Source organism: Stegodyphus dumicola, chromosome 10 (genome assembly GCF_044657685.1).
Source record: "Stegodyphus dumicola isolate Sdum_Otavi_A_Nest chromosome 10, ASM4465768v1".
Lineage (NCBI taxonomy): Eukaryota > Metazoa > Arthropoda > Arachnida > Araneae > Eresidae > Stegodyphus > Stegodyphus dumicola.
This window is the reverse complement of record NC_140777.1, coordinates 156,287,127-156,314,183: the sequence shown is the minus strand read 5'-3', so window position 1 is coordinate 156,314,183 and position 27,057 is coordinate 156,287,127. Positions and strand designations below refer to the sequence as shown.

The 27,057-nt window shown below is 31.1% G+C and overlaps 2 protein-coding genes across 5 annotated transcripts in view; one reads left to right on the top strand and one right to left on the bottom strand.

The window, feature by feature from the left end:
- Slob (Slowpoke binding protein) overlaps positions 1-23,327 on the top strand; it is a 111,264-nt gene extending 87,937 nt beyond the window's left edge. For 2 of the 4 annotated variants that reach the window (XM_035352503.2, XM_085825732.1), the window contains 2 exons: positions 7,755-7,844; positions 9,382-23,327. In XM_035352503.2, the coding sequence (XP_035208394.1) occupies positions 7,755-7,844; positions 9,382-9,673 (382 nt within the window). In that variant the 3' untranslated portion in view covers positions 9,674-23,327. Of the gene's footprint in view, positions 1-7,754; positions 7,845-9,381 lie in introns of those variants that run through there. The other 2 variants (XR_015043585.1, XR_015043586.1) reach the window with 2 other exon arrangements.
- Positions 23,328-23,396: 69 nt separating this feature from the next.
- Positions 23,397-27,057, bottom strand: part of LOC118183077 (uncharacterized) — a 28,324-nt gene continuing 24,663 nt past the window's right edge. The window contains exon 7 of the mRNA XM_085825733.1: positions 23,397-24,554. Within this exon, the coding sequence (XP_085681859.1) occupies positions 23,616-24,554 (939 nt within the window). The 3' untranslated portion in view covers positions 23,397-23,615. The remainder of the gene's footprint in view (positions 24,555-27,057) is intronic.

Below are 27,057 nucleotides of genomic sequence, written 5' to 3'. Positions count from 1 at the left end.
TCAGTTTTTTAAACTTCTGCAGCTGAATATGTAACATTTTAGAATATTTAGTTTTCATTATTATAATTTAAAAAAAAATTAACAAATTATCATGAGATTTATGAGATTTCTTTAATCAACTAGCAGTTCACATTATACAGTACAAAGTCTGTAATCCGGACTCGTTGGGACTTCAGCGATTCTGGATTAAGGAGGTTTCCATATTATAAATCATCAATTTAAATCTGGTAAGATGGCATGCAGAAATTATACAATTAAGAATATGAAACCGTAATTTATGAAATAAAGAGCAATTATGATCTAAAGGGTATCAAATTTTACAAAAAACAAAGAAGCTTAATATTTATTTGTTTACTTTATTAAACATTTCTTTCAACATGCGCATGCATAATGTACTTTACCCGCATGCGTAAAGTTTGTGGGTTTGAGGTCCGGATTATAGATCATTCCGGATAATGGATGTCCGGATTATGGACTTTGTACTGTATTACACATAGTGATAAAAATTCAAAATAGTCTGCAGTCATTGTTCTATCTGAATAAAACTTTATACTTATGATCTAAATAAATAAATGATAAGTGAATAGATAAATGATAAATAAATAAATTTATAAGAAATACATAAATAAATTATTACTGTGTAATTTAGTTGGTTGGTTTATTTAATTAGGGCAAAGCACACTAGAACTATCTGCATAAGGGGAGGGATGCCTTCGAGGAGGACTTTCTAAGGGAAACTGGCTTGTATTACACATGGGGAAAACCACGAAAACACCCATGCAGCCAGCCCGTTTGTGGTATTTGAACCTCGGACCAAACTACCACTGGTCAGCGACTTTACCGCTTGGCCGCTGATGGGCCTGATTACTGTATGAGGTGTGCAGAGATTTTATTTATATTTCTATTCAAGATAATAAATTTGATTAATTAGTAAGGCATAAATTTTTTTCATACTGGCCCATATTGATATACAGCTTGGCGTGGAGGCATACAAATATTGCGTGCTATCTCGTATTGTGCTTTCAACCAAGTAATATAAAATTCTTCTCAAATCATTATTGAGAAATCTGGCTATCATGATATGGCTATATGTACCATTATGTCAGAGTTACAGTAGTTTGCCACTTAATTGAATTTACTTTCCAGTTGTATTTAATACAGCTGTAACTAGTAATTGTAAACTATAAATGGAAGCATTAGCCATGTCTTCACCCAATTCTAATGTTGTTGTCATCTTGCAGTGCAGCGATGGGATTTGTTATGAAAAATAATATGCTGCCATTCCATGCATCTCCTAAACTCATGGGCATGGCACCATTTTTATGCTTATAACATTCAGGAATCAAAAGCAGATATCTTAATTGTGAATGCAGTCTTACTTCCTTTAACCACCTGCAAGTGGTTTGTGGAAAAATAGGATGCTCTTATATGTGTGTTTAGATGGTTGATTATGAAGCTGTTGGATCAGTTACAGTTTATCATGGAACTAGTCTTTGTTTTTAGTTTTGGGTCAATTAGTACCTTCGTTATTGTGTAATCTACCTACTATTTCTGCCAACACCTTATCATCACAATCAGTACTCACAGGGTTCGTAGCGGTCCTTATAAGTGCTTATAAGTCCTTATATTTGAAAATAAAATATAAAGGCCCTTATAGATGCTTACTTTTTCTTTAAAGCCCTTATTTTTTTGTTTTTAGTGCCCTTTTTTTTTTTTTTTTTTTTTTGCTTTTAGTGCTTTTTTTTTAATGAATGCGCTATTTTTCCCGGTACCAAAGCAGAAAGTAAATAAACAACTTTTCTTCCTAATGTAGAATGTCAGATGGTGAGTCATACTCCCGGAAATAGCTTTTCCCCCTTTCTCTGCATTAACATAACCTTTGGTGTGCACGAAGAGTACAGACAGGTGCCCGTCCTTCTAATGGTCAGAGAATTGCGAAAGCAGTAGAAAATTCCGCTACATTCAGCATTCTTTTCCTCCCACCCAAATACTATACATGTTTGAATTTCTATCAAGATCTTAAAAATTTGCATTCCCGTTCCGCTTGGTCAGTTCATATTCGTGTTTATTATGATCGTTATGCTTATATTATGAGCATATGTATGAATGTTTATAATAACATAGTTGCGGTAACTGCCGTCACCATCGAGATAGGTAAGGCCTGCGCGCTGAGTTACTACGTCACTGCTAGGGGACCGGCCTTCGCGCAGTTTAGCTTCCTTGCTAAACACCCGTTTTTCTAAACCTATTCTATGAAATTGGTATCTCATACTATAAAATCAGTCTAAAACAAAAGTACAAGCGGCAATATAATGTTTTACAAAGCTTATACGAATAGGAAATATTTTCATTTCCTTTTGTTGGTATTTATTTTCAAAACAAAATTATTTGAGAATGGTGTGGTGCTTTTAAAAGCAAATCATTTCCGTGAAGAAAAATTGGTTTTAAAATTCAAGTAGCTAAAATTTTTACTTTGATTTTTCTGCACTGTCTTTGTGTCTCTCGTTGATTCTCATCACCGCATCAAATATTTTTGTTTCACCCACTACTTTAACAAAATGTTTGCCAGTGGGAACACATGTTATCTTTCATTCTATAATTATTGCATATTTTTTATATCTATCATATTAATGTAGCAGGATTATAAAACATCAAACGAATGCAAGAGACTACTTAATATTTAGACTAACATTTAAATGCGTTATATCAGTCAGCAAATTTTTCTGAATGTAATAAATTACTAAATAGTCTAGTTTTAAAATTATTTCTTACTTACATATTGTATGTTAATCTGTATTACAGTTAATGTTTTCCTCTTAATGCTACATAATTATTCGACAGAATCTGTAGTTAAATTGAGATAATGTTTATTACATAGTTCTGAAGACTATCAATATTAAAATTCCAAATAAGACAGGAAAAAAGTTTTTTAAATAAAGTTATACACAATTTTTTAAAAATATTTTTAAAATATACGAAATACTTAAAAAACTTTTAGAAACTGAAATTTCTTGCAAATATTTACATCATACCTATTTAACTATAAGCGTTACCTCTTCTGAAAATATTTTTTCTATTAATATCCACATGAAAAGAAAATATAAATCCTAACATCATGTTCAAAACTTTTCTGTATAATGTAAGCAATTTTTTTAACTTAACTTACATAGCTTTTGGTGGTGCCACGTACTCAATTTAAAGATTGTAATTTAAAAGATAATTAAAAAAATTGTTTTTAAACTTGCATTGAATTGAAATACAATGAAAACAAGTATGTCTACATATAAATTCAATTACTACTGCTTCGTCTATAACTGTACATTTTTAAAATTTCATTTTGCAGTCTCGCAATTTAATTACCTTAATATGAATCTTACATACATTACTTTAGAAACTTTTCTATCATTCTCAGAAAGGTTTGTATTGCATAACAAATTTTAAACAAACTGATTGCATGATAATAACATATATAAAAGTGAACAGAAGCTATCTTAGCTAAACATATGCATTTAAGTTTCATCATGATAAAATGATATTTAATGATTTGCAAAAAACATTGATATTTAAATTTAAGAACACAGTACTCTGTCAAGAATCAAATTTACTCTGCATTTGATATTCTACATATTATGTAATGAAATAAGTGTTATGCTTTTAACCCCTTAGGACAGTTATTTCATATAAAATTAGTTTCCAATTAAAATAATCATAAATTTTGCTGACAATTTTTATATTACTAGTGTTAGTAATTATTACAAGGGATGATGCGTCAGGTGTCAAAAGTAAACATAAATTCAATTCTTAAAACATAATGAATAAAAAATTACAACTTATAAAAGCCAACAAAAAGTTTGCTGAGGATCCCTTAACCGTGACGTCACAAGCCAGTTTCGTTTCAGAGCGCAGGCCTTATATATCGCGATGGTGACGTAACTGCTGAAGTATAGTAAACTTCCAAAAATGGTTCTGTTTTAACACAGATTAGCTTTCTAAAGAATAATATTCGGAATGGCTTAAATAAAGGGAAAGTAATCGAATAGTCAAAATAATTTCATTTTTTTGGCCAATATATTATACAGTACGAAGGTTGGGAGGTCTCGCCTTTCTCCGCAAAATCTTGAATATTGAAACCGTTACAGTTCGCTGCAAAACAAGCAACGGATCCCTCCCTTTTTTTTTGTCATTTTGGATTGAATAGGACTAAAAGTTCTGCGGTCTACCAACCCAAGCGAAGAATGATTCTATTCCAGAAATTTAACGCAATCTGTTGAAAATTAGAATGAAAAACACCCCAGTTATTTAGTTCTTTATTCTCCCAATACCGGCAGTTGTTGATTCCGATTGCGTAATATCACATAGGGAAGAATTACGGCGCACGTATTGCGCAATAACGTTTGCGATATTTTGCAGAAATAATTAATTTTGATGTTCAGTCCGAGATTTGTTTATGAACACTTAAAAGAGTTTTACTACTTGCTAAGCAGAATATTTTTTACTTTCGTTGGTTTATTTTTATATGATGCACATATTGAAATGTCAAAAGCATTTATTTAGCGGAAAAATCTAAAGAGCGGCTACAGTCTACCCCCCCCCCCCCCGCTCCTTCAAGTTACGCTCGACTGTCCGAATATTCGCCAATTTCCAAGTGTGCGGGTTAGTTAACCTTTCACTGTTAAATATGACTGAATGAAGCAAATTTCTGTCTTCTGATTACAGAAATGTTCCTCTTTTTTACTTAAATTACTTTGCTTGCAATATCTGTTAAGAGAAAACTGATATACGATGAAAGTTTAGAAAATGTTCAGAATTTAGATTTAAATTATTTAAATATCAATATGAGTGGGAAAGTAAATTGTATTTATTATTAGGTTCCAAGCGAATACAATAAATATACCTTATTATTATTTATTTTCTCTATTTTGAACTGAAATTTCATCATTAAATCTTGTAATATAGTTTAGTTCTTGATAGTTTTTTTTTTCCTCTCATTGTAAACAAGTTCTGTAAATTGAACTATTATTTAAAACTAAAAAAAAAAAAAAAATATTTTTTATGGTTGAGGTAATGCTTGTTGTCTCTTAAAAAGTACTTCATTTCTCATATTTTAAATTACAAGTCTAATTTTTAAGGTTATGCAGTTGTGTATGATGTAATTAGACAGGTGCTTATTTTTTTTCTTAAAATGTGCTTGAAAAGTGCTTATAGGTGCTTATTTTTTTAACTAAAATGTGGCTATGAACCCTGACTCATCTGAGATGATATCTAATTCATTAAGAAGCTCATCCAACTTATATTAGATCCACAAGTCTTATGAGTATGTCCAGTTGCATATTTGAAGTTTAAGTGCATCCTAGATTTGTCCTTGGTTGAATGAAAATTCACCTTGAGCAATAAATGAATATTTTCAACAGGCCTCCAAGAGCTGCTGAATAAGCCACGTGATGCATAATTCCCAAGTGCTTGGGAGGACTCTTCACATTTGTTGATGATGTTCTGGATTTGCATATGCATGTCGAATGTTTTTGGTTGACACTGGCTTGAAGGTGTTTCAGTTTCCCCTCTACAAAGTATATAAATATTTGAACTATATACAAATCCTGAAATTCTGTTAAAAGTATTTTATTTAATTATAGGGGGAAAAAGTCGTTTTTATGTGATATACTTTTTAAAGTACATTTCAGTGAATAGCTGAATGATTTTTTTTCCAACACTCTGCTGCATTGCATTTTACATAAGGTACATTTTTTTTTTTTTTGGTATTTGTTCTAATATATAGTAAATGATGCACTGAATTATATGGTAATGAGTAATGCCTCAAATCATTCTAAAATGATACATTAAATAATTGTTAATTTCTGTAATGTCAAATGATGAATGTTTTGTCTGAGATTTCATTCACAGATGATAAGCTAATAAGCTAATAGCTTATTTCATGCAGTTTTCATAATTTTACCCATATGTAGTGCAGATGAGCCTGTTTCCCTTAGAAAATTTGGTGTCAGGAAGCAAAAAAAGTTCAGAGACTGCTTTGCTGTGCAATTTGTAATTATTGAAAATAATTTCTTTCATTGCACTATCACATTCTGGAAACTTAGTGTGTGTAAGTAATTAGTATGCCCAATTTAGCAATCAGTCCACTACATTTCTTTTGATCTTAAGTTTTAAAAAAATGAATTACAACATACTATGCCCAAGTTCTAATTATTCAAGATACCGAATTACATCTATTGAAAGCTAAATAGTTAAAAAACATATATGTTTATATATATATACAAAGGAAAATAGAACCAGTTTTTCACAAAGACCAAAAACTGGAATTCAAATAAACAAATTTCAAAAAATCTTATAAATGTAGAGGTAAATGAATTTATATATAGATGATCTATGCATTACCCCTCAAATTAAAAGAGGCAGAGAAAGGATAGAAAGGAAAATGCCATAATAGAAGCAATATTACTTTTCGATTAATGTTTTAACTTATTTAAAATTTTTCTCACCATATTTTCTAATTCTTTTATAGACAAAAACAATTTTACAATTTTTATAATCACAATTATAGAGATTATAAAAAAGTTTGTAGTTCTTTGTCATAGGTATGGGTAGTTGATGACAGATGGTTAGCAGATTTTCCAGTGAGAATCTTTTACAAACTTTAGTTTTTATTTTTGTTCAGTATTCTGCATATCATTAGAATATTCTTGTTTGTGAAAACTTGCTTCTGTTTGGAGTGCTTTATTTAAAATATTTTTGCTCTGTATTTTAATTTTATTCGAGAATGAGTAACCCAAAGCAGTAATCTAAATTAAGAATGATTATTTTAACAGTTGCAGATGTGGTTTTACTTAACGGTTTTTTTTTTTTTTTTCCTTTTACATAAGAGCTTGTTACAGCATTTTATTGTATATAAGCTTTGTAGTTTTGAGAATTTTCCTTTTTTTTCATTCACTTTATTATTTTATAAGGCTCTAAAAGTACAAATTGGAAAAAAAATTCCAGATCAAAAGGAGGTTTGACATGTGTTTTAAAATATCTGTATCATTTATACAGGGTGAATCTGAAAAAGTGGGCAAAACTGTAGGGGGTAACAGAAGGCAGCTATACGAGCAATATTCATCATAGAATGTATGGTCGGAACGCAAACAGTGAGCTGCTAGGTGGCATTGTAAATAAATGGCGTAAAAAGGGTCAGTCCTCGCACACAATGGCATTTTTTACCATGGATTGCTGGTTATACAATCCATGAAATTTCCAGGGTGATGGCTTGGTCGAAATGGTCCCATAGCTTGGCCACCAAGATCATTGGATCACTCGTGATTGGACTTTTTCTTGTACGGCTACATGAAGAGCCTAATCTATGAGTGCCCCATTGAAACCAATATGGATCCAGTCTTCGGGATCACAGTTGTTGCCGGCGATATTTGGGAAATGCCTGATGTCTTCGCATCAGTCCCTATCCCACAGGTATGAAGCCTGCATTAGAGCTGGTGGAAGGTCTTTTGAGCAATTTCTATGAGTATATTTTGTTAATAAAATGTTTTCTGAAATATCTTCTCTCATTCTTGTGTTAATTCTTTAAATGTAACGATAAAAAACTACACTTTAACTTCTCACCACTTGCGTTCCGATCATACATTCTATGATGAATATTACTCATATAGCTGCTTTCTATCACCCCCTAAATTTTTCCCATTTGTTCAGATTCATTCTGTATAACTTCATTTCATGTATTTTTTCATAACGATTATTTCTTTCAGACGCAGTAAACGGCCCCAATCAATGCCTGCTTTAGAAACAGAATCATTACTTGACTATAGAGATAGCCCTAGTTCTGGGAATAGCAGCAGGTAAATGAAATTAAAACCTAGAAGTATTAATTTTTTTCCTAAAAAATGCATTTTGTTACAACGTTTAAAAAGAAACTAGTAGTTCCTGATATGAAATTTCTGAATGATATACATAAAATTTTAATAAAACCTGACTAGCAAGGAGAAATCATGATCATGGAGAACTTTAAAATGAATATATTTGCAGATGCCTAGAGCAAGGCTGTCAGAAATAAGTAAGAAAGTCTAAAATCCTAAGTAGCATTTATTTCTCTTTGCCATAGGGCTTGATAACTTGGTTAGTAAATGGCTGGCTGTGGTGTTTTTATTGCTATTATTAATTCTGTTTTTTTTATAATATTTTGAAAGAAATTAATTCAAAACATTTTTAAGAGAATACAGAGTAACACAGTGTTCTTTTCCCTCCGATTTCTGTAGTTCTCAATTAAATTTGCCTCCACTCCTTTTCTACTATTCTGGATTTCTTGGAAGTAGTATGTTTTACTGCATGGTATAGAAATTGCATTTCCTTTTTTCTGAGGTTAGCTTTTGCATTTTAGACTAACTTGAGGCATGAATTTATATATATCAACAAAAGCTGTTTTTCAATATAGTGGATAGATACCATTGATGGAAATTCAATTTCAAATAAAGTATTTTGTGCAGTAACTGTATAATCTATTTCATTCAGTTATTTAAACAAAAATGTGCATTTTACTTTTCTGTATTTTTGGTTTCTATGGTTTCAGTTAAGTGCGTGTTGCATATTATTATATATGCTCTACTCGCATATATGAAATTAGGATCTTGTTTTTCTTGCAAGAAATTGGGAAGGAGGGGGAAGAAAAGAAAATTTCTAAAGAATTCTTACTGATTTTACTACAAATCTTAACTAAATAACAGATGTATTACAAAAATGAATGTAATTAAATCATTTATTGGCTCAATTATCAAGTACAGAAGATGTTTTCTTTCAAATATAGAAACACTCATTTCTTCTGATACTTCTCATTTTATATTTTAAAACGTGGAATTGAAAATATATATATAAGTTTATGTATTTTGAATATTCTGGAAAATTTTGAAAGCCCAAGACGTGCTCCATTTGCATTTGCAGAAATCGAACCCTGGGCTAACGTATCAGAGTCCCTACTTTGATGTGTGCCTAAAAGAGAACATTAAGTGTATATTTTGCATTACATTATTTAATTATACATATTGTTAAGTAAAATGCAGTATAAAGTATTTTAATACTGATATCTTATGTTGAATAATTTATTAATTAAACTTGACTGTGCTTTTGTATGCCACATGAAAATCATGCTTCATATAGCATTCACTATTATTTGCTTAAGTCTTGGAACATATTCATGGGTTAAGGAAGCAGTATTAGGCTTTTTGTAGAGTATAAAACAAATATTCATAGAAGAACTGAGATTTATTTTTGAGTGCTATTTAAAATAAATGATAAATGGGACATTTGTTTTTTTAAGAAGTATTTAAAATTTCTGTTTGTTGGTAAGCAATGTAAATGACAAATGACTTATTCTTTTACCAGAGCTTCAAAGAGAAAAAAGAAACATTCTGCCACTTCCTCAGAATCCAGCAAGACAGAACTGCATGGTGATACTCTCTTGAAAACTATGCCATTTTCTGAAAATGAAGGCTCTGCTTTTCATACTCATCCATCAACATCTACTACTACTGAATATGTAACTCCTCCTACCTCACCCAAACAGGTTCCAAAACCTATTAGTCAAGAAAATACACTTCATACTTTGTTATTACAGGAAATAGAAACTGGCTTTAAATTGAAAAAAGTGTCCCAGCAGAGTGATCCTGAGGTTTAGTGTTTGTTTTAAAATTTTTTTGAAACTAGAACAATTTGAATTTTATTAATTTTAATTGAAGATTCATTTTGAAATGTTTGTTAAAAATTTCTAATGAAAATCAGTCCTGCACATATTCATTCAGTTCTCCCCCCTCCTTACCAAGACAGGATTGATTTTTTTTTTTCATATGCACATTATTAAAAAAAATCTTTTAAGATCAGTTTGGTATTTTGATTTTTCCTTTGCACATTATCAGAAAACATCAATATGAAATGCATTTGTAATTGAAAATGATCATATAATCATCCATTTTTATTAACTATATGAATAATTATGAGAGAGTAATATTAAGTGCAGGTCAGAGAAGATTTGGTGAGAGTATTAGATTGCCGTCTTCAGTCCAGCTTTTTAAATAATTGTTAAGTGGTATTAGATTAAATCATATTGGAATATCCTGCTTATATCTAACTGGAAAATCAAATCATTGAAATATAACTGAAAAATATAGAATTTAAGACTTTTTAATGAAATTATTTGAATGATGCAAATATGGAAAGTTAAATATTTTACATTATTGTACTACATTGTGCCCAAAGAGGAGTTTTTAACGTTTTGTGTGTGACCTTTATTTATTGACTACCATCTCCTTCCAACTTAGAACATAAAATTCAATTCAACAGCAGTATTGAAAAATAATTTTAAAATGAGCATATGTTTAGAATTTCCGATACTTGCACGCTGGAGATAAAAATGTTTTGAAATCTTTGAGTTTGTTAATAAAAAGTTCGTTAAATTGTTACAAAATATGAAATTGATAATATAACAAATTCCAAATTGGGGCTTCCAGATGGCATCAGTGGAAGATTACATTATTCAAAATTTGATGCCTCTAAATACCATTGTTTTATCACAATGTGAGAAACACACATTTATGCAGATTCTTCATTATTTAATTTCTTTAAATATAACACAGGGCAATAATATTTGGTGGCAACAATTTGAAAAGTGAACCAACATTTATAGTGAATCAACGCAAAATGCCAAAATGAAATTAATAGTCTTGGGCTAACGCCCTTTGGGCTTAAAAAAAATAGAACAGTTCTGTATGTCTCATTCATTATAGTGCTGATTGATGAAGTTTAAATGGCATTTTTTAGGTCTCAAAAGCACAACTTAGAATAAATATCAGATTTGTAAAATTTGGTGAGAAACTTACCGAGAAATTCAAAAATTTATTGCGCCGCACTTTTTTCAAGCGCCAAGTCTAATTCACTTGGCAAAATTCTTAATTTATGGTAACCTATTTTCTTTTCCCTTTCATTGTGCATAATAGTAAAAAAAGGTGTATCATTCATTATTTCAAATAATTTTAACAAAGTGTATAAACCACATCTGGTGTCATTATCGCTTAAAACAAATATGTTGAATTTCATAATGCACCAATATATAAATTCATGTGTATCTTGGGGAATACTTTACTTTATTTACTTTACTTTGTTTCAGGTTTCCCGAGAAATACATCTTGTTTAAGGTGATGGTAACACTTTTATAGATTATAATTCAAAAAATTTATAAAAGTCATTACAAAATACAAAATCAGAAATAGCTGCAAATTTTATTTGGATTGAACCTAAATTTCAAATTGTGAAAAAAAGAGATTAATAATAATAAATATACTATACCAAATTCAATTAACATTGAGGAGCTAAATTTTTTAAAAACTACTTGAGCGATTTGTACAAAACTTGGCACTGTGGCATAATTTAAATCATAGAATCAAAATATGGAAAAAAATCAGTATGTTATTTCAGCTGAAGTTCGATTTCATGTCAGAATGCCTATGTTAGACAAATGCTACATATAAATCTAATATATATCATAAATCCCACTTCTGAGTTATGAAAAACTGAAGTTAAGTTTCATCAATCGGCCCAGTAGAAGAGGAGACAAAAAACTATCCATTTTTTTTGGGGGGGGGAGGGGGTGAGGTGTACATGAACTATCATGTATGGTGATATTTAAATTTTGTGAGATGTATGTATTAAGTCTCTACTAAAAATATAAAGTTTCCATTTTTATCTTTGTGTGATGTACAAACATTTTTCGAGATATATTTCAAAATTTAATATTTCATGTTTTTATATGTAAATATGTGTTCCATATGCAGGTTAACATGGAAAAGATACATGTTAAAATAATACTGTAGAATTCTGATAATCTACACAAATGGGATGAAGGATTGTAGGTCATATCTTTAAAAGTTTTATTTATGTTTACTCCTTTCTAATTTTTACACTATATGTATTTGGATTTTTTTGCATACTAATAATGTAGTTGACTGAAACATATTCATGCATGAAAAATTATTTAAGTAAGAGAGAAAAAGATAAATGATAGGGACATTTTGGAGTTGTTTTTCAAAAATGCAATGATATATATAAATTATATATGCCAGTAAATTACTTTCAAATTATTTTTTGCAGTCTTAAACAAAAGCAAATGTAAATAAAAGCACTTGTTCACAAAAATCAGAGCAGTACAGTTTTCCCTAAAATGTCTTTCTATACTAATAATTGGCACACTATTTTATTTAATGCTTTAGGATTAATAGTTCTATGAACAGTTAACAAAAAGTGGTGGAATTGAAATTTTCAGATAGGCTAGAGAAAAATTTAGTTACAATACCCTTTCTTCTTTATATTTTCCTTTCAGGAAATATGTTAATATCTCCTATTTTTAACAATTCATCCCTATTTCCCATCAATATAATGAGCTTATTCAGTAAACAAACTAGCAACAATGCATTTGGGTATTCACCTCCCATAGCAACCTTGGTGCATTCAGGCTTAAGAAACTGCAATTTGTTGCCAAATGTTAAATAATCACAAGCATAAAACTGACTATAATACCGTCAAATAATAAATCAGCAGTTCATTCAATATCAACACACGTTATTTAATATACATATATAAGGAATTTAAAATAAGTACTATTTATTATGGTCTGCAATTAATTTAGTATAAACAACAAAATTTAACAGATAATTATATACATTAAATTAGGGATGCATAACCTTTTTAGCAGAAGGGCCACTAACAGAAACGACTTGTTGCCAAGAGGCAATAGTGTATGCAAAAATACTTTCCGGTTGTGGGGATTAATGCAATAAGTCGCTTAATTTGCAATTCAGACATGTACCATATCAAATTTAAAGTGATTTGGAAACTGTTATGTATATATGTAAGCAAAGAGGGATGGGGCTTTCCCTTGCATGTGCTACTGACCCAGTTCAGCTTGAAAACAAAGTACAGTTTATGTTTGTTCATGATAATTTAATATTTGTATACAAATATTTTAATAAAAATGTGTACAAGTTATGTTGAGACTGAATTTTATCAACAATTTTTGACATATATGGTTGAAAGTTATTTGTTGATATTCTTAAGATAGATTGCAAGTGTTGATCTGCCACTTTACTTCTTAATTTTGACTTATTTAGATTCATAAGAGAAAATGTTTGTTTACATTCAAGTACTACCAAAAATGGTAGCACATCTGCTTGTAATATTTTTTAAGCGCAAAAATTCGGCAGGTAGAGTTCTATAAAAGTCCAGAATATTTAAATCACGGAATCTGGATTTGCATAAGTCAGAAGTTTGTAAATCGCTAAGTTCTTCTGGGCCTTCTTCAACTACAACAGAAAATGGTTCCCCAAACAGTTTAAATTTAACCTTATGCAACTCAAAATCTGAAAATCGCTTTTTAAAAGAAATAAGCAGCCTTTTTATTTGATTTGAATAATCCAGTTGTTTATTAGGAACATTTTCTTTGAGTTTCTTCAGGGAAGGAAAATTGACAAAATTTTGACAGCCAAACTGCTTTGAGAACAGCTGGAGTTTTAGCTTGCAAGCAGCTACTTCATTGGCTAGGTGATTGATGAATTAGTTTTTTTGCCATCAATTTTTTGTTTAGGTCATTCAGATAGGTTCTCACATCAACTAAAAATGCTAAGTCACATTTGGCCCGTGGGCCACAGGTTGTGCATCCCTACATGAAATCATATTTAATACAATTATGTAATCAATTTTTTTAAAATAATGTAAATAAACATCATGGAAAATTCTGTTTTATATTTTATATAATTTTGTTATTAATATAATTTTGTTAGAAATTCATTGAAACAACATAAGCGTACTGGAAAATGAGTTTTTTATAGTCTTTCTAATAACCATAGTTTAGAAATTGCTGCTAATGGCGCATCACTGCAATTTTCTTTTCTACTGATGGAATATTGAAAATAGTACACAGAATAAGTATTTTACAATGAAAAATCACTATATTGACACAGTTCAATAATAAAAAACCACTTAGATTGTTAACCGTTTCTTGCACAAGCAAAATTCAGTAAGCATTTGTTTTTCAACCAGGGAAGAAACGTGCCATATCCACTTCTCACCAATGCTGCTACAGAAGGCATCACCTGCATTTGTTTGAATTCAACACTAAACATTTTCTTGCTGATTTCCTTGCTTATTAATCATATAAATTCAAAATGAATTAGAAAAGAGTAGAGTATACATTCTAAAGGATTTACTATGAAAAATCTGCAATCTTTCTTTTTTCTTTTCTTTTTGGTAAAGCAAGTGCCTATGCAGAAATGCTGAGTAATTCATCCTACATTCCTGTATCAGCACATAATGCCCTCCTCAAAGCCATGTAGATAGAGCATTGGATGTTCTACACTTCAAAAATACTTTAACACGTTGAGCGTCACACGTATTTCTTAGGCAATCCTGTTCAGGCCACGAGCGTCGCTTAAAAGCGTGGGTATTGTAGTGCCAGTTGTTTGTATCACAGTAAAAGATAGTTACAAGTTGTGAAAAAGAAGACATTCCATCGAACAGAAATGCAAGAATATCTAAAATATGATAACATTAACTCCAAAGAAAACCGGGAAAAACCTCTGAAGTACGGAAATATTGTAAATTATTTTATGATAAAAATGCAACAGAAGCTGGTAGAGTAATGGCCAGAAAAAAAGACTAAGAGAGTTGTCACATTTTGTAATAGCTGTAATGAAGAACTGTTTTTATGTTTACCGTGTTTCAATGAAATCCATTAGTCCTGTAATGAATCAAAATTAAGTAAATATAAAATAAATTTTCTGTAATTCCATAAAACAGCGTAAATTTTATAGTTATATATCATGTTACACGCTGTTAGGCAGCGGCGCTCGACACGGCCTAAACGGAAAGGCTAGTGTCAGCCACAGATGGCTGACGTGGCGCTCAATGTGTTAATGATAACAACACTTTTCCAGGTTGCCAGAATCCATTCACACACTGCGGAATGAATTTTTAAGGAAGCAATTAGCAGTTATATAAAGATGTTGGACCGTGAAAGTTAGGCCTCGAGGAACCACAGCCTCAGCATTTTTTAACTCATTTATTTCTCCTTAACTTGAGAATTCAAGTGACATCAGAAGCTGTTCTAAACTAACTAGTTCTTAGGTTTCAGCAAACCATGAGGTCTTCCAGCTGTTCCAGACTGTTTTTAGCCCGTCCAATACAAGATTTTCTTGCATCCAGCCCTTTTTCTGTGCGTTCACGAAAATATAGAGTAATATGTCTTTTGTTTTAGCGTAATGTACAGTGGCAGTTTTCTTCCACCTGCCAGAACAGCCAGCATAACTGTATATTGCTGCTTCTTACCACCTGCAGTTTTGATGATAGTGCGTATGAGCTACTTGCTGGAAATGTAATAGACATAGGCAATGACCCAGTAAACTGGATGTTTGATCTGCATTATTGATTTCAGACAATGTACACCCATTAGCTTGTGAATAATGTATCTCTGAAATTTCAAAATTTCATCATCAAAGTCTGCCAGAATACGTTATGCAACTGTTATCCTACGACATAATGACAAGCCATTCCGATGCATAAAACATACACTTGCTCGAAAGTCATGGCTTATGTCCATCCAACAAACTTCTTCATGAGCTTGGAAATGTATCATGTGTACAATTACAGCATAACCAGAACTTCTTTCCTCATTCACATGCAAGGAAACATATATCTTCTATCTGCGGATACGTAGCTGCTTTTCTATAAAATGCCTTTCTTTTGCCAACTTGTTCCTTAAGGTAATTCTTCTGCTTTTTCCACCACTGCATGCTGCATTCATCCATGTCAAAATGGCATGCTGCAGCTAGGTTTCCATTTTCCTCAAAGAATCGGATAAAAGTAGGATTTAAAATGTACAAATCATAGCTAAATTGTGACATTTTTCCTTTAGACTACTACAACCATAACTAAACTTGTACAGTTCTATGTAATGTTCATCTAACACTGGTTTTATACTCAATTGAATTATGTGCTGCTGTGTTGCCATGTTTATGTGCACTTCTTTCTAATCACTCGTGCATTATAAACCACATCCAATTTTCATCCGCTTGTGGAAAAACCGTGTGGCTTATACAAGCGACAACATGGTATTATAAAAGTAGTATAGTTTAGTTGAAAGATTTATTGGTGCATAAATATTAAAAAAACTGCCGAAAATGTATTGCCTCGCCGAATTTTCGAAAAAGCTGAAATTTTGTTTGTTGTTAAAATGATTGCAGATTTTTTGACTATCAGAATTCTATCGTGTTAAAAATGTTACAGTAAATTCTTGCTATCTTAAGTCCAGGAGACGAAAAGCTCATTTTAGGTAACAAGAATGTTATCAAACTAAATTTGTGTTCAAATATAAATGTTCTCTTCATTTTAATAGTAATACATAATATAATTTGATATGAAAGGATTCAAGATATTAAGAATTTACTAAAATTAGAATGTGAATGTTATATCCATGTTTTATGGATCATAAGGCATTTATTTAGTTGGAATTTCTAGTATGCATTCTTTCTGTTACTATTTTTATGTAGTTACATTTATTCATATTTGATATTCAGTTTTAAAAAACTTGACACATTTTCATTCTGAAACTTAGCTTGATGTCAGTAATTTATTTCAAACATGCCATTTTTTACTTCATAGTATATTATGATATTTGCAGTAAAATAAATTAATTTTAAGATAATTATTAGTAGACAAAATAACATGCATATTTAGGGTACATAATGTTTAAAATATTATGTCAAAACAGAGGTTGTATTCATCATTTTACATTTCTGTTGTAATATGTATTCAGTTTACTAAAATATATTCTTACTAACACCTTGTGGGTAAGAATTTTCTGTGTTCTTAATTATGGGTGTAAAAATTTTTCTTCATGAAAAACTGCTTGCTGAAGATTCTATTTTATATTGCTTCATATATTTGTATTTAACTCTTAATGGTTTTTTTAACCTAAATTTGTTTTTGACGTAATCATTTATTTCTAGTGTTATGCTATTAGTTTATCTATGAAGAATAGCTTAAAAAAATTGCAATATTTTCTATGCCATTGGCTGATAAAATTCTACCCAATATATTTTTCAAATTCATATTTTCCATTCATCTATATTTTTGTCAGTATTGGTTTATAAGAAATATTTTGTGGCCTTTATGATGAATTATTTGATCAGCATTAATACCATTATCATCAGTGTTAACTAAAATACTTGGCTCCAATTTATATCATTTGCAGAAACGCCAAATTAAAATTTTTCCCCCTACAATAAAGTTACTGAAGTCCTACTCTATTTTGTTGGCAACTATTTTATATTTTTCATTCAAAACACATTCATATTTAGAAAATATATCATATTATCAAAAGAAAGAAAAGAAAATTGCATATAAAAGTTACAGTATATCAGCATAAATTGAATTAATAAAATATATGAAATATATACAGTCAAAAGTCGTTAATTCGGAAACCCATAATCCGGACCTCAAAGCTACAAACTTTCTGCGCATGCGTCGCATTGACGCAGACCTTTACGGCTGCGAATATGCTTGTGCGTGTGCACAAAATACATTTATGAGTGCGCGTTTAATGTATAACAGACGGCATAAGCTAAGCTAAAATTATCTAATTATCTATTTCAGTTAATGTTGCAGATTGCGTTGTTCCTTAATCTTTGAATTGGATCCGGCTTATTATTTTTTGCAGACTGTTAGAGCAATTTTATAAAAGTAAGCTTGAACTTTCGATTATGTCAAATAGAATTTCTGATATATATTTATTAATATGTAAATGATCTACAAAGCGAAAGTATGTTTCAAAGTTCATTAAACAAAAAGTGGAATTGCTGCAAAAAATGGATAAAGGCATATCCTTTGTTTATCTTTAACGCCGCGGCGGCGCGCAATGAATTGCAAGTTGATCTGTCAGCACTATCCTTATCTTCAGGGCAGATGTTTTTATTTTATTTGGCTTATAATTCCTTATTAAATGTAGTATTTCATCTCGATGTACTCCGTCGTTGATATGATTTAAATCAAATTCCTCGTCATTATAATTCGCTTCCGATAGCGAAGAATGTGACAGAGGTTATTGAAAACGAAAAAATTTCGATTGACGAATTAGTCGGTAGACACAGCAATTATAGGATTTGAACAGCGGAACTTTGTAACTGAACAAGAAATTATGTCTGTTTATAGAATAAAAGAGAATATATTATCACATAAAAAACGAAGCAACTTAACAACTTACATTGAAAGAAATGTTTAATAAAGTAAACAAATAAATATTAAGCTTTTTTTTTTTTTTTTTTGTAAATTTTGATACCCTTTAGATCATAATTGTTCTTTATTTCATAAATTACGGTTTCATATTTTTAATTTTATAATTTCTGCATGCCATCTTACGAGATTTAAACTGATGATCTATAATCCGGAATCGCCGAAGTCCCGATGAGTCCGGATTAACGACTTTTGACTGTACTAGAATGATAATTTTATCTCCTGCTTCATTTTCATTACTTCTTATAAAAAGAATTTTTTTCAGAAATAAAGTAGTTGTCATTAAATATTTATTAAAGCAAAATTTTCTACATAAAATACAGGGTGATCAGCGAATAAGCCCTGATTTCAAAATTAAATATCTCTGCAACAAAAACCGATAGAATTATGCGGTAACCCGTACATTTATTAGAAAGTGGTGTACAAAAGTTTAGAAAATTTAGTTACGAAAATCATTAACAGATGGCGCACAGCACTGAAAACTTTCTCTGAAAGGAGTAAAAAAAATTAATTAAGAAAATAAAGTGAAGCAGCCTTTGCAATCAAAATACAATTTTTTCAAAATGTTCACCATTCGAAACAATGAGGTGGCGTAAACAAACAATGAAATCTGACATCACCTCTTGCAATGTCTCGACGGAAATGGAATCACATGCAACACCAATCAACGATATTCATGCTTATCTAGAGTAGCGGGATTGTTTCGATTGAGTGTTTTTCAATGCGCCTCACAGAAAGAAGTCACAAGGACTCAGATCGGGAGAATATGGAGGCCAAGCTATTCCTGTGTCAGTAAATTGTGGATAATCTAATGCAATTTCTCTGTTCCCAAAGTATTCATGAAGAAAGCGAAAAACTTTCTCTGTTTGATATGGTCGAGCCCCCTCTTGCATGAACCAGTCGATACCTGGTCGATCCTCCAACGCTATTTGAGCACTGACAAATTGTTCCAAAATTGTAACGTAACGTTCAGTAGTTATTGTTTCTCGTAAGAAAAAGGGTCCGATAATGCCTCTGGCGCATACCGCAGCCCATGCCATAACTTTAGGCGAATGCAGTGCTTTTTCTTCACACAAATGAGGATTTTCGGTACCCCAAAATATCCAGTTTTGTTTATTAACGATTCCCTTCAAATGAAAATGTGCCTCATCTGTGAACCAGATGCAGCTCACATCAAATCTGTCGTTGTCGATCATTGTTAGAAATCTGATTCACAAAGTCAACCCTTTGTTGCACAGCTTTCATAGGTTATGGCCTGATGACTTTGGATTTTGTATGGAAACAGCCGTAGGCTATTTTTAAATATTTTTTGTGTGCTCGTGTATTTCAAACCTGCCTCTGATGCAATCTGTCGGATGCTTTTCCTAGGATTTTGCTGAACAAATCCAGAAACTTTGGCTGCATTTTCAGGAGTAACTATAGTTTGCTTAGGCCCAACATTTCCCTTTCGATCATCAGCCACGCTGCCAGTCCATTTGAATTTCGCGAAGAGCTTGCGAATGGTTTTCGCATCGGGTCCAAGTGGAACATAGAATCGGTTTTTAAAACTGCGACGTGTTGCCGTAGGACTGTGTTCTAATCGGTGAAATTCCAGAACCAAAATATACGTTCAATGGAATACATTATTTCACTTTCTTTGTGCCAACAGTTGTACTGATCACTTTCGATTTCGAAGCACATTTTAAAGGCTATTGATAGGTCATTGCGATTAGAGCGCCATCTGTAAACGATTTTCACAACTAAATTTTATAAACTTTTGTACACCAATTTTACTAATAAACGTACAGTTTACCGCATATTCTATCGATCTTTGTTGTAGAGATATTTAATTCTGAAATCAGGGCTTATTCGCTGATCACCCTGTATATAATATTTGATGGTTGTAAAATTTTTGAGTCCAAGTGTAATGTACTGGAATGATAATTTCATCTCCTGCTGTAGTGGACTTTAAATGTTTTACTGCTCAATAGCTGAAATGTATTTGGTCATTCATATAAAAGATTAAGAAGTTTTCATCTAAAATCAAAATACAAGTTTCATCGGAAGAAATTACAAGCTTCACTAAAAATCATAGTTACATTCATTTTATGAAGGAATATAATACTATGTTAATTTTCTGTATGCATTATATTTATTTGTAAGATATTAATATAAATGTTCAAACAAATCAGATTTATAACCTGTTACTAAAACTGTTCATTTAGTCTTAGAGGTAAACAGATATTCGAAAAATAAATTAAATTGTGATTTAACTCATAATTTGTTTACTTCTGCGGAAGTGTTTGTATGCTAGAACATCATATAACAAGGCTAAAAAGAAGCAAAATGCAGAAAAAATATTTTGTTAGATACATTATATTCTTATATTTTCTAAATAAGCTTTAAGATATAAAAATATCAGATTTATAAAAAACTATAAATCTAACTTTTGTTCTCTTATTCTAGCATTTCACTACACTGACATTTGCAAAGTTTATATGCTTTAAATATGCACGATTTTTAAGAGTTAGCATACTTGAAGCAAAAAATATTTATGTTAGATCAATTATAGTTGTAGAGAAAAAAATTTATATTTTAAAATTTTTCATATATTACCATTATTTTCAATCACCTGAAGCTATGTTAAGTGGATAAAAAATTTGATATTCAGAAAGGCAAAAGCCTGATTTTATACTAAATTTAAATAGAAGTCATGTTTCATAGTTTTCTGCAGTAGCTCTCTTTGAATAGTTTATACAGTCAATCAGCTTTCAATTTACTTTACGGCAATTAAAAGATACAAATAGAGAAACTTTTCTGTGCTTTTCTATAAAGCAATTAACATGCAAAATCTAACATTTTTGTCGATTGGAATTTAATCTGATGAAAATTATAATGTAATATATAAGCAGTGTAAGTATTTGATTTTGTTACATACAATAACTATTATATTTATCTGAATATAGATGATTTTGTGATTAGTGAATAACACACTTATTAATTAAAGTTGTCTCACTACCTAGATTTCTAAGGAAAACATTACTGTAAAAATTTTTCAGACTTTGATGATAAATCCTTGAATAAGTAATTAACTGACAAACAAGAAGCACTTATTTTGTATATGAAGTTTGATATTGTATACATTTTTTATATTTTACATCCCACATACTAAAACATTTATACACTCATCTTTATATTTATTTTCTTGTGCAGTGCTGTAAGCAATCATTTTGATAGATGTAAAAATCTTTACTTTGTTATTCATTTAAAAGACATTTTATGTGGAATTGCTTTAAAAGTATTTTTTTAGTATAAGAATAGAATTACATAAAGATTATGCATGATATAAGATATTCAAGTGAACATTTGATTCTTTTTAGGTAACATATCACATTTTTTATAAAAACTAAGCAGGATATTTGATAAGTTTCGAATTAAGGGTTTGTTGGAAAGACAGACTAAGTTGCCATATTAAGAATCTAATTTTGAAAATTAGTAATCTGTTTTAAGGCTGAAACTATGAACAAAATATTTATAAAATCATTTTAAATTCATGAACATATCTTTAAAAGGATATAAGTAGCTGAATTATATTCAATAGACGATGAGATTTGTTCTTTAAAAGTTTTTCCTTCAAAATCTGAATTCATTTTAAGCATTAGAAAGTAAATTGTTCAAAGCTTGAAAAGGCCAATGCAGTAGTACTTTTATAGGTTCATGTTTAAAAATCTTTTCTCCAACTATAGTTGCAGTATTAGATTTTAATAAAAATGATGCATTTTGAGTACTCAATTTAGCAGCAAAATGCATCATAATGCCCTGCATTTATTTATTTTTAATGTAATACATTCATTAATAAGCAAGATGGTTTGTATTTATGGAAAAGCGTTCAAGGGCTGTTCAGGCCTTCAAAGAAACCTTTGTAATAAAAGGAAACAACCTTTTTTTTTATGTTACATAAGAGAAAAATTTTAAAACTGTCATGTAGGTGATGTCCTGACAAATACATGATAGCAAACCTGGTACGCATAGCTTACTGCATCACAACTTTATTACTTAGCTTTAATGGGCATCCAGCACGATGAAGTTAAAATTAATAAATCTTTATTTTTTTAATGTACAAAATTTAAGAGTTTTTATTTGTAATTTTTATTATTGAATACTTTTAACATTTTTGTATGTAATTAGTATGTAAATCTGTTTCACAAACTGATTTTGTAGATTGTGTGTTAATGGAATCAAATTTCGTGAGGTCATCTGAAAATATTAAATCCTGGCTAAATAAATATATGTATGCAGTTACATTGATTAAATTAATAATATATAACAGCAGATCTGTAATATCAGTATTGCTTGAGTTTACAGTTGAAAACATTTTAATCTTGAATTTCATTATTTTACAGTTATTAAAACGTATTTCTGTCCCCATGTTGTGCACAAATCATTTAAAAATAATATTACTATTTACAGTATTATTTTATTAAATCATACATTGAATGACAGAACTTTAAAATGTTTTAATTTCCATTCATATTGTTGTATAATTTAATTATTACACCATTCCAAGTCCAATATTACATATTAGATCATTTTGCTTATTGGGTCACTTACCTTAAAACTAGATTTGACTGTTATTATAAGCTAAATAAATTGAATATTTTTGGCTATCATAATATGTCTTCCCACCTTCGCTCTTGAAGCTATTTGAATTTTAGAATGATAGCTAATTTCAAAACATGACTATAATTTTCTCTTTTGTGATAATTAACATATCATGAAATATGAAAATTTTCAATAATTTTAATAGAAACCAAAATTTTGGACATTATGTAATTGATATATTCTGTATTTTTTAGCTTACTTCAATATATCTAGGGAGTGAGACAAAGTTGTGATACAAAAATAAGAGCTAGTTTTATTTTTACTTTTATTATGTTCAGTGTAAAATATATTTTTTGTTTTTGAATTTTGTACAATTGTTGTCTTGTTACAAAATCAAAATAAAACTGTTGAAATTTTCAGTTTTTTCCCTTCTCAAATTATGCATATACATAGATACACACACTTATAAAATACATTATCCATTTCTATTTAATTTTCTTTTTATAAAAAATTCTAAACGTTAATACTCCATAATTAACATAGAAAAGGATCATAATATTGGAATCTGCAAAATTTAATTTTCCATTTTCAGCAATACTTAACAAATTTAAGAATGCTCTGCATCGTCTTATATACATATAAAAATCAACTTTTCAAATACACTACGAACAGTTCATTATTTACACACATTTTTCATCATTATAGTTTTACTGGTAGTAAGGCTGTCTATATCCAGGATCAGAGGGCCCTCTTGGCTGTATGAGTCCTACATTTGGGTTAGATGCAGGTGGAGCAGGAATTGGTCTAGGTGGAAGTGAAGTTCGAGCAGGTGGTGGAGGTACACCACCAGGACCCCACTGTTGCATATACGAGGAATTTTCATCATAGCTTCCTGAAGAAGGAGGAAATCTTTGTGGAGGAGGTAAGGGTCGAGGTGCATGTTGAGGAGCTCTTGGTGGAGTATATGTGGGAGGTGGTGCATGATGTACAACTGGAGGTGGTGTGGAATAAATAGGCCCACTTGGTGCATGAATTGGGGGTTGATGGTGAACTGGAGGAGGTGGTTGGGTAAATGTCTGGGTTGTCATTGGTGGTGCTTGTGAATAAGCTGGTGTAGTTGCAGGATGTGGATGTTGATATGCATGTGGCGGATAACTGCTTGGTGGATGTTGCATTGATGGCATAGGATGAGGTGTAGTAGCAGTAGTTGCATATTGAGGTACATGAGTCTGAGGATGCATATGTGGTCCCGGTGCAGTTGAATGTCCAGCACCATCATCTTGTATGGGAACGGTTATAAGGTTTGGTCTGGCACTACTGACTGGAATTGTACTTGGATAATTTGCAGGAGAATGAGGATACTGGCGTGGCTGTCCTGCTGGGCTACCCATTGGTATATTTGGATTTCTTGTATGGTCCACAGATTCTCTGTGTTCTTGATGCTGAATATGACCCACCATTATTGCCTGATGAGATACATCAACATGTAAATGTCCTCGTGGATCACGAGGGTCTCGTGAAACTGGAACATGACTAGGTCCAATTGATACGGCAGTTGAAACTGGAACTACATGAGCAACTGCAGATACAGATGCTCCTGCTGTAGATGTTGGAGCTGGTTTTAAATGTCTGTGATTCACATGTGCCTAAAACCAATTTAAAAAAAGTTTCACATAATTTGTATATCATGGACATATAAAAGTTTTACATAAAATTAAATGCTTTTATACGATTTAATGAACCAAAAAATTATTTTACAATATTATTTAATTTATTAAAGAAAATACCATTAGTTCCTGTCAGAAAGAGAGAGAATTTCTTTGTCTATGAGGTTTCCTTAGCATATGATTTCTAAGTTAATTTTAAGCAATGCTCACAAAAGTTATTTGCCTGAGAAAGGATGTCTTTTTGGTGCATAGATTATTACACTGGCATATGAGAGAGAAAGACTCCTTAAAATTATCTCATCTCTTGCTGCTTGAAATTTTAATTCATTTGATCACTATGAGATGATTTATGATAGGATATGCAAAACTTAAGTAACAAATTCTTAACATATAACCATGAAACTGTAATAAAAGAGCATTTTAAAATCAGTATAATGAAAAGTGAACTCAGTAGAACTGTTTGGTCAATGTTGCATTGATGGCATAGGATGAGGTGTAATAGCAGTAGTTGCATTCTGGGGTAATCAGTGTGAGGATGCATATATCCCTCGTGCAATTAAATGTCCTGGGCAATCATCATGTATGGGAAATGTTATAAGATTTCGTCTGGCACCAGTGACTGACCAAACAGACTGACAGAAAGGTGATACATATGCAAATACAAGCACCACGACATTAGAGGCTATGTTGCAGCATGTAAAAAGTGAGGCATCGGCACATTTCCAAGCATTCTTCTGCTAGTGAAAGTGAGATTGTACATGCAGTATGGCTATAAGAAAACATTGGGATGCTTTTACGCAAGGTAGAATGATTGGCAAACTTGAGGGGCATAATTTGATGTCTGCTGCCTAGGAGTTTGGAATTGATAAAAAATGTTGTTTCACCAGCTTAGAAAGCACTACAAACGATAGGTGTAACTGTACGAAAGGTTGGTGGTGGTCAGCAAGGAAAACAATGGTGGCTGATGACCAATATTCTGCAAGTGAAAAGAGATCAAAACCAGATAGCAGGTAACATTACTCAGCAGCTGCACATGGCAACTGGATGAGGTTACTATGGCCAGATGACTTAAAGTATGTAAAAGTGGCCTATTCGCCCATCGTCCTGAATGCTGCATATTGGCAGCACAGTTTACAGTTGTGTAGAGAACACAAAAAATTGGGCACCTCATCAATGGAGTCAGATCCTCTTTGCTGATGAGAGTCATTTCCATCTGACAAATGATTCTTGGCACCAGTTAATATGGAAAGAGGTAGGGAGATACTTCCATCCTAAACATCAGGAAAAGAAACCATTGAGGTGGTCTTATAGTGTTTGTATGGAAGCATTAAGATGAACAGAAGGAAGGAGCTCCACATTTTCAACAGAGGCTCACTCACTGGAGATTGTTACTGTGATGAAGTTATCCTGTCTCATATGCGTCTTCCAGGGTGCATTGATGCCAACTTTGTTTTTATGGAAGACAATGCTTGAGGGGACTTTTATGGAAGATCGTTGAGGAGTTCCTGGAAAGTGAAAATATCCACAGAATGCATTGGCTATCATGCTTCCCTATTTTAAATCCCATTGACATGTGTGGAATACTTTTGGGAGATGGCAACATGATCTAAGAACTGTTAGATATTCTGGTATTGAGCATCAACAGATGGTGTAACGTAATCATTACAGTTAGGGGAAGTCATATCCCTTACTAAGACTCTTTGGCTTGCTCTTGTTCCTTTCAGCAAGACAGTTTTTTGTACCAACGGCCATTCTGTCAATAAACTCTTTTTCCCATTCTTTCTATACCATATGCATACTATTCATTTATTCTTTTTGGCTTCTAAACTTGCCTCATTCTTTAAATACTATATTGTGTTTTTCTAGTATGAATTTCATGTCCGATTTTTTGCAGAATTATGGCCAAAATCAGGAAAGTTGCTTAAGTTTTGCACACTAATGTATATAAAATATTCCAAGATTCAAATATATTATTAAAATGTTATGCCATATAAATTAGATTCCTTCTATTAAAATTACTACTTACGTTTATAGATTATGAAGAATGATCCTTTTTTTTCTAATATTAATGAAAAAGAAATGATCCCTTTTTTTCTAATATTAATTGGCATTAGAAGTCATTCCTACAATTATCTGACCCTCCTCCAAAAGCCATAAAGATTATTTTCGTATTTTTCATTACTAAGATTATGATTCTTTTACTTGAATTTCTAGCACTCAACTGATGCATCATCTTTTTAGCAACATGAAAATTTAAACAACCATTTTATGTAAAACAAAGAACGCACAAATATTTTAGAAAGAATTTCATGAATTATATATTATAAAAATATTATTAAAAGAATTTCACAGAACATTAATAATTTTTAATAATCGAAAATTTCTTGTATAGGTTTTGAGAATTATTTAGTTGACATTCAGTTCTTTGAACTGCAATATTCTAATTGTTCATAGTCCACAATAACATTAATACACAAGTCTG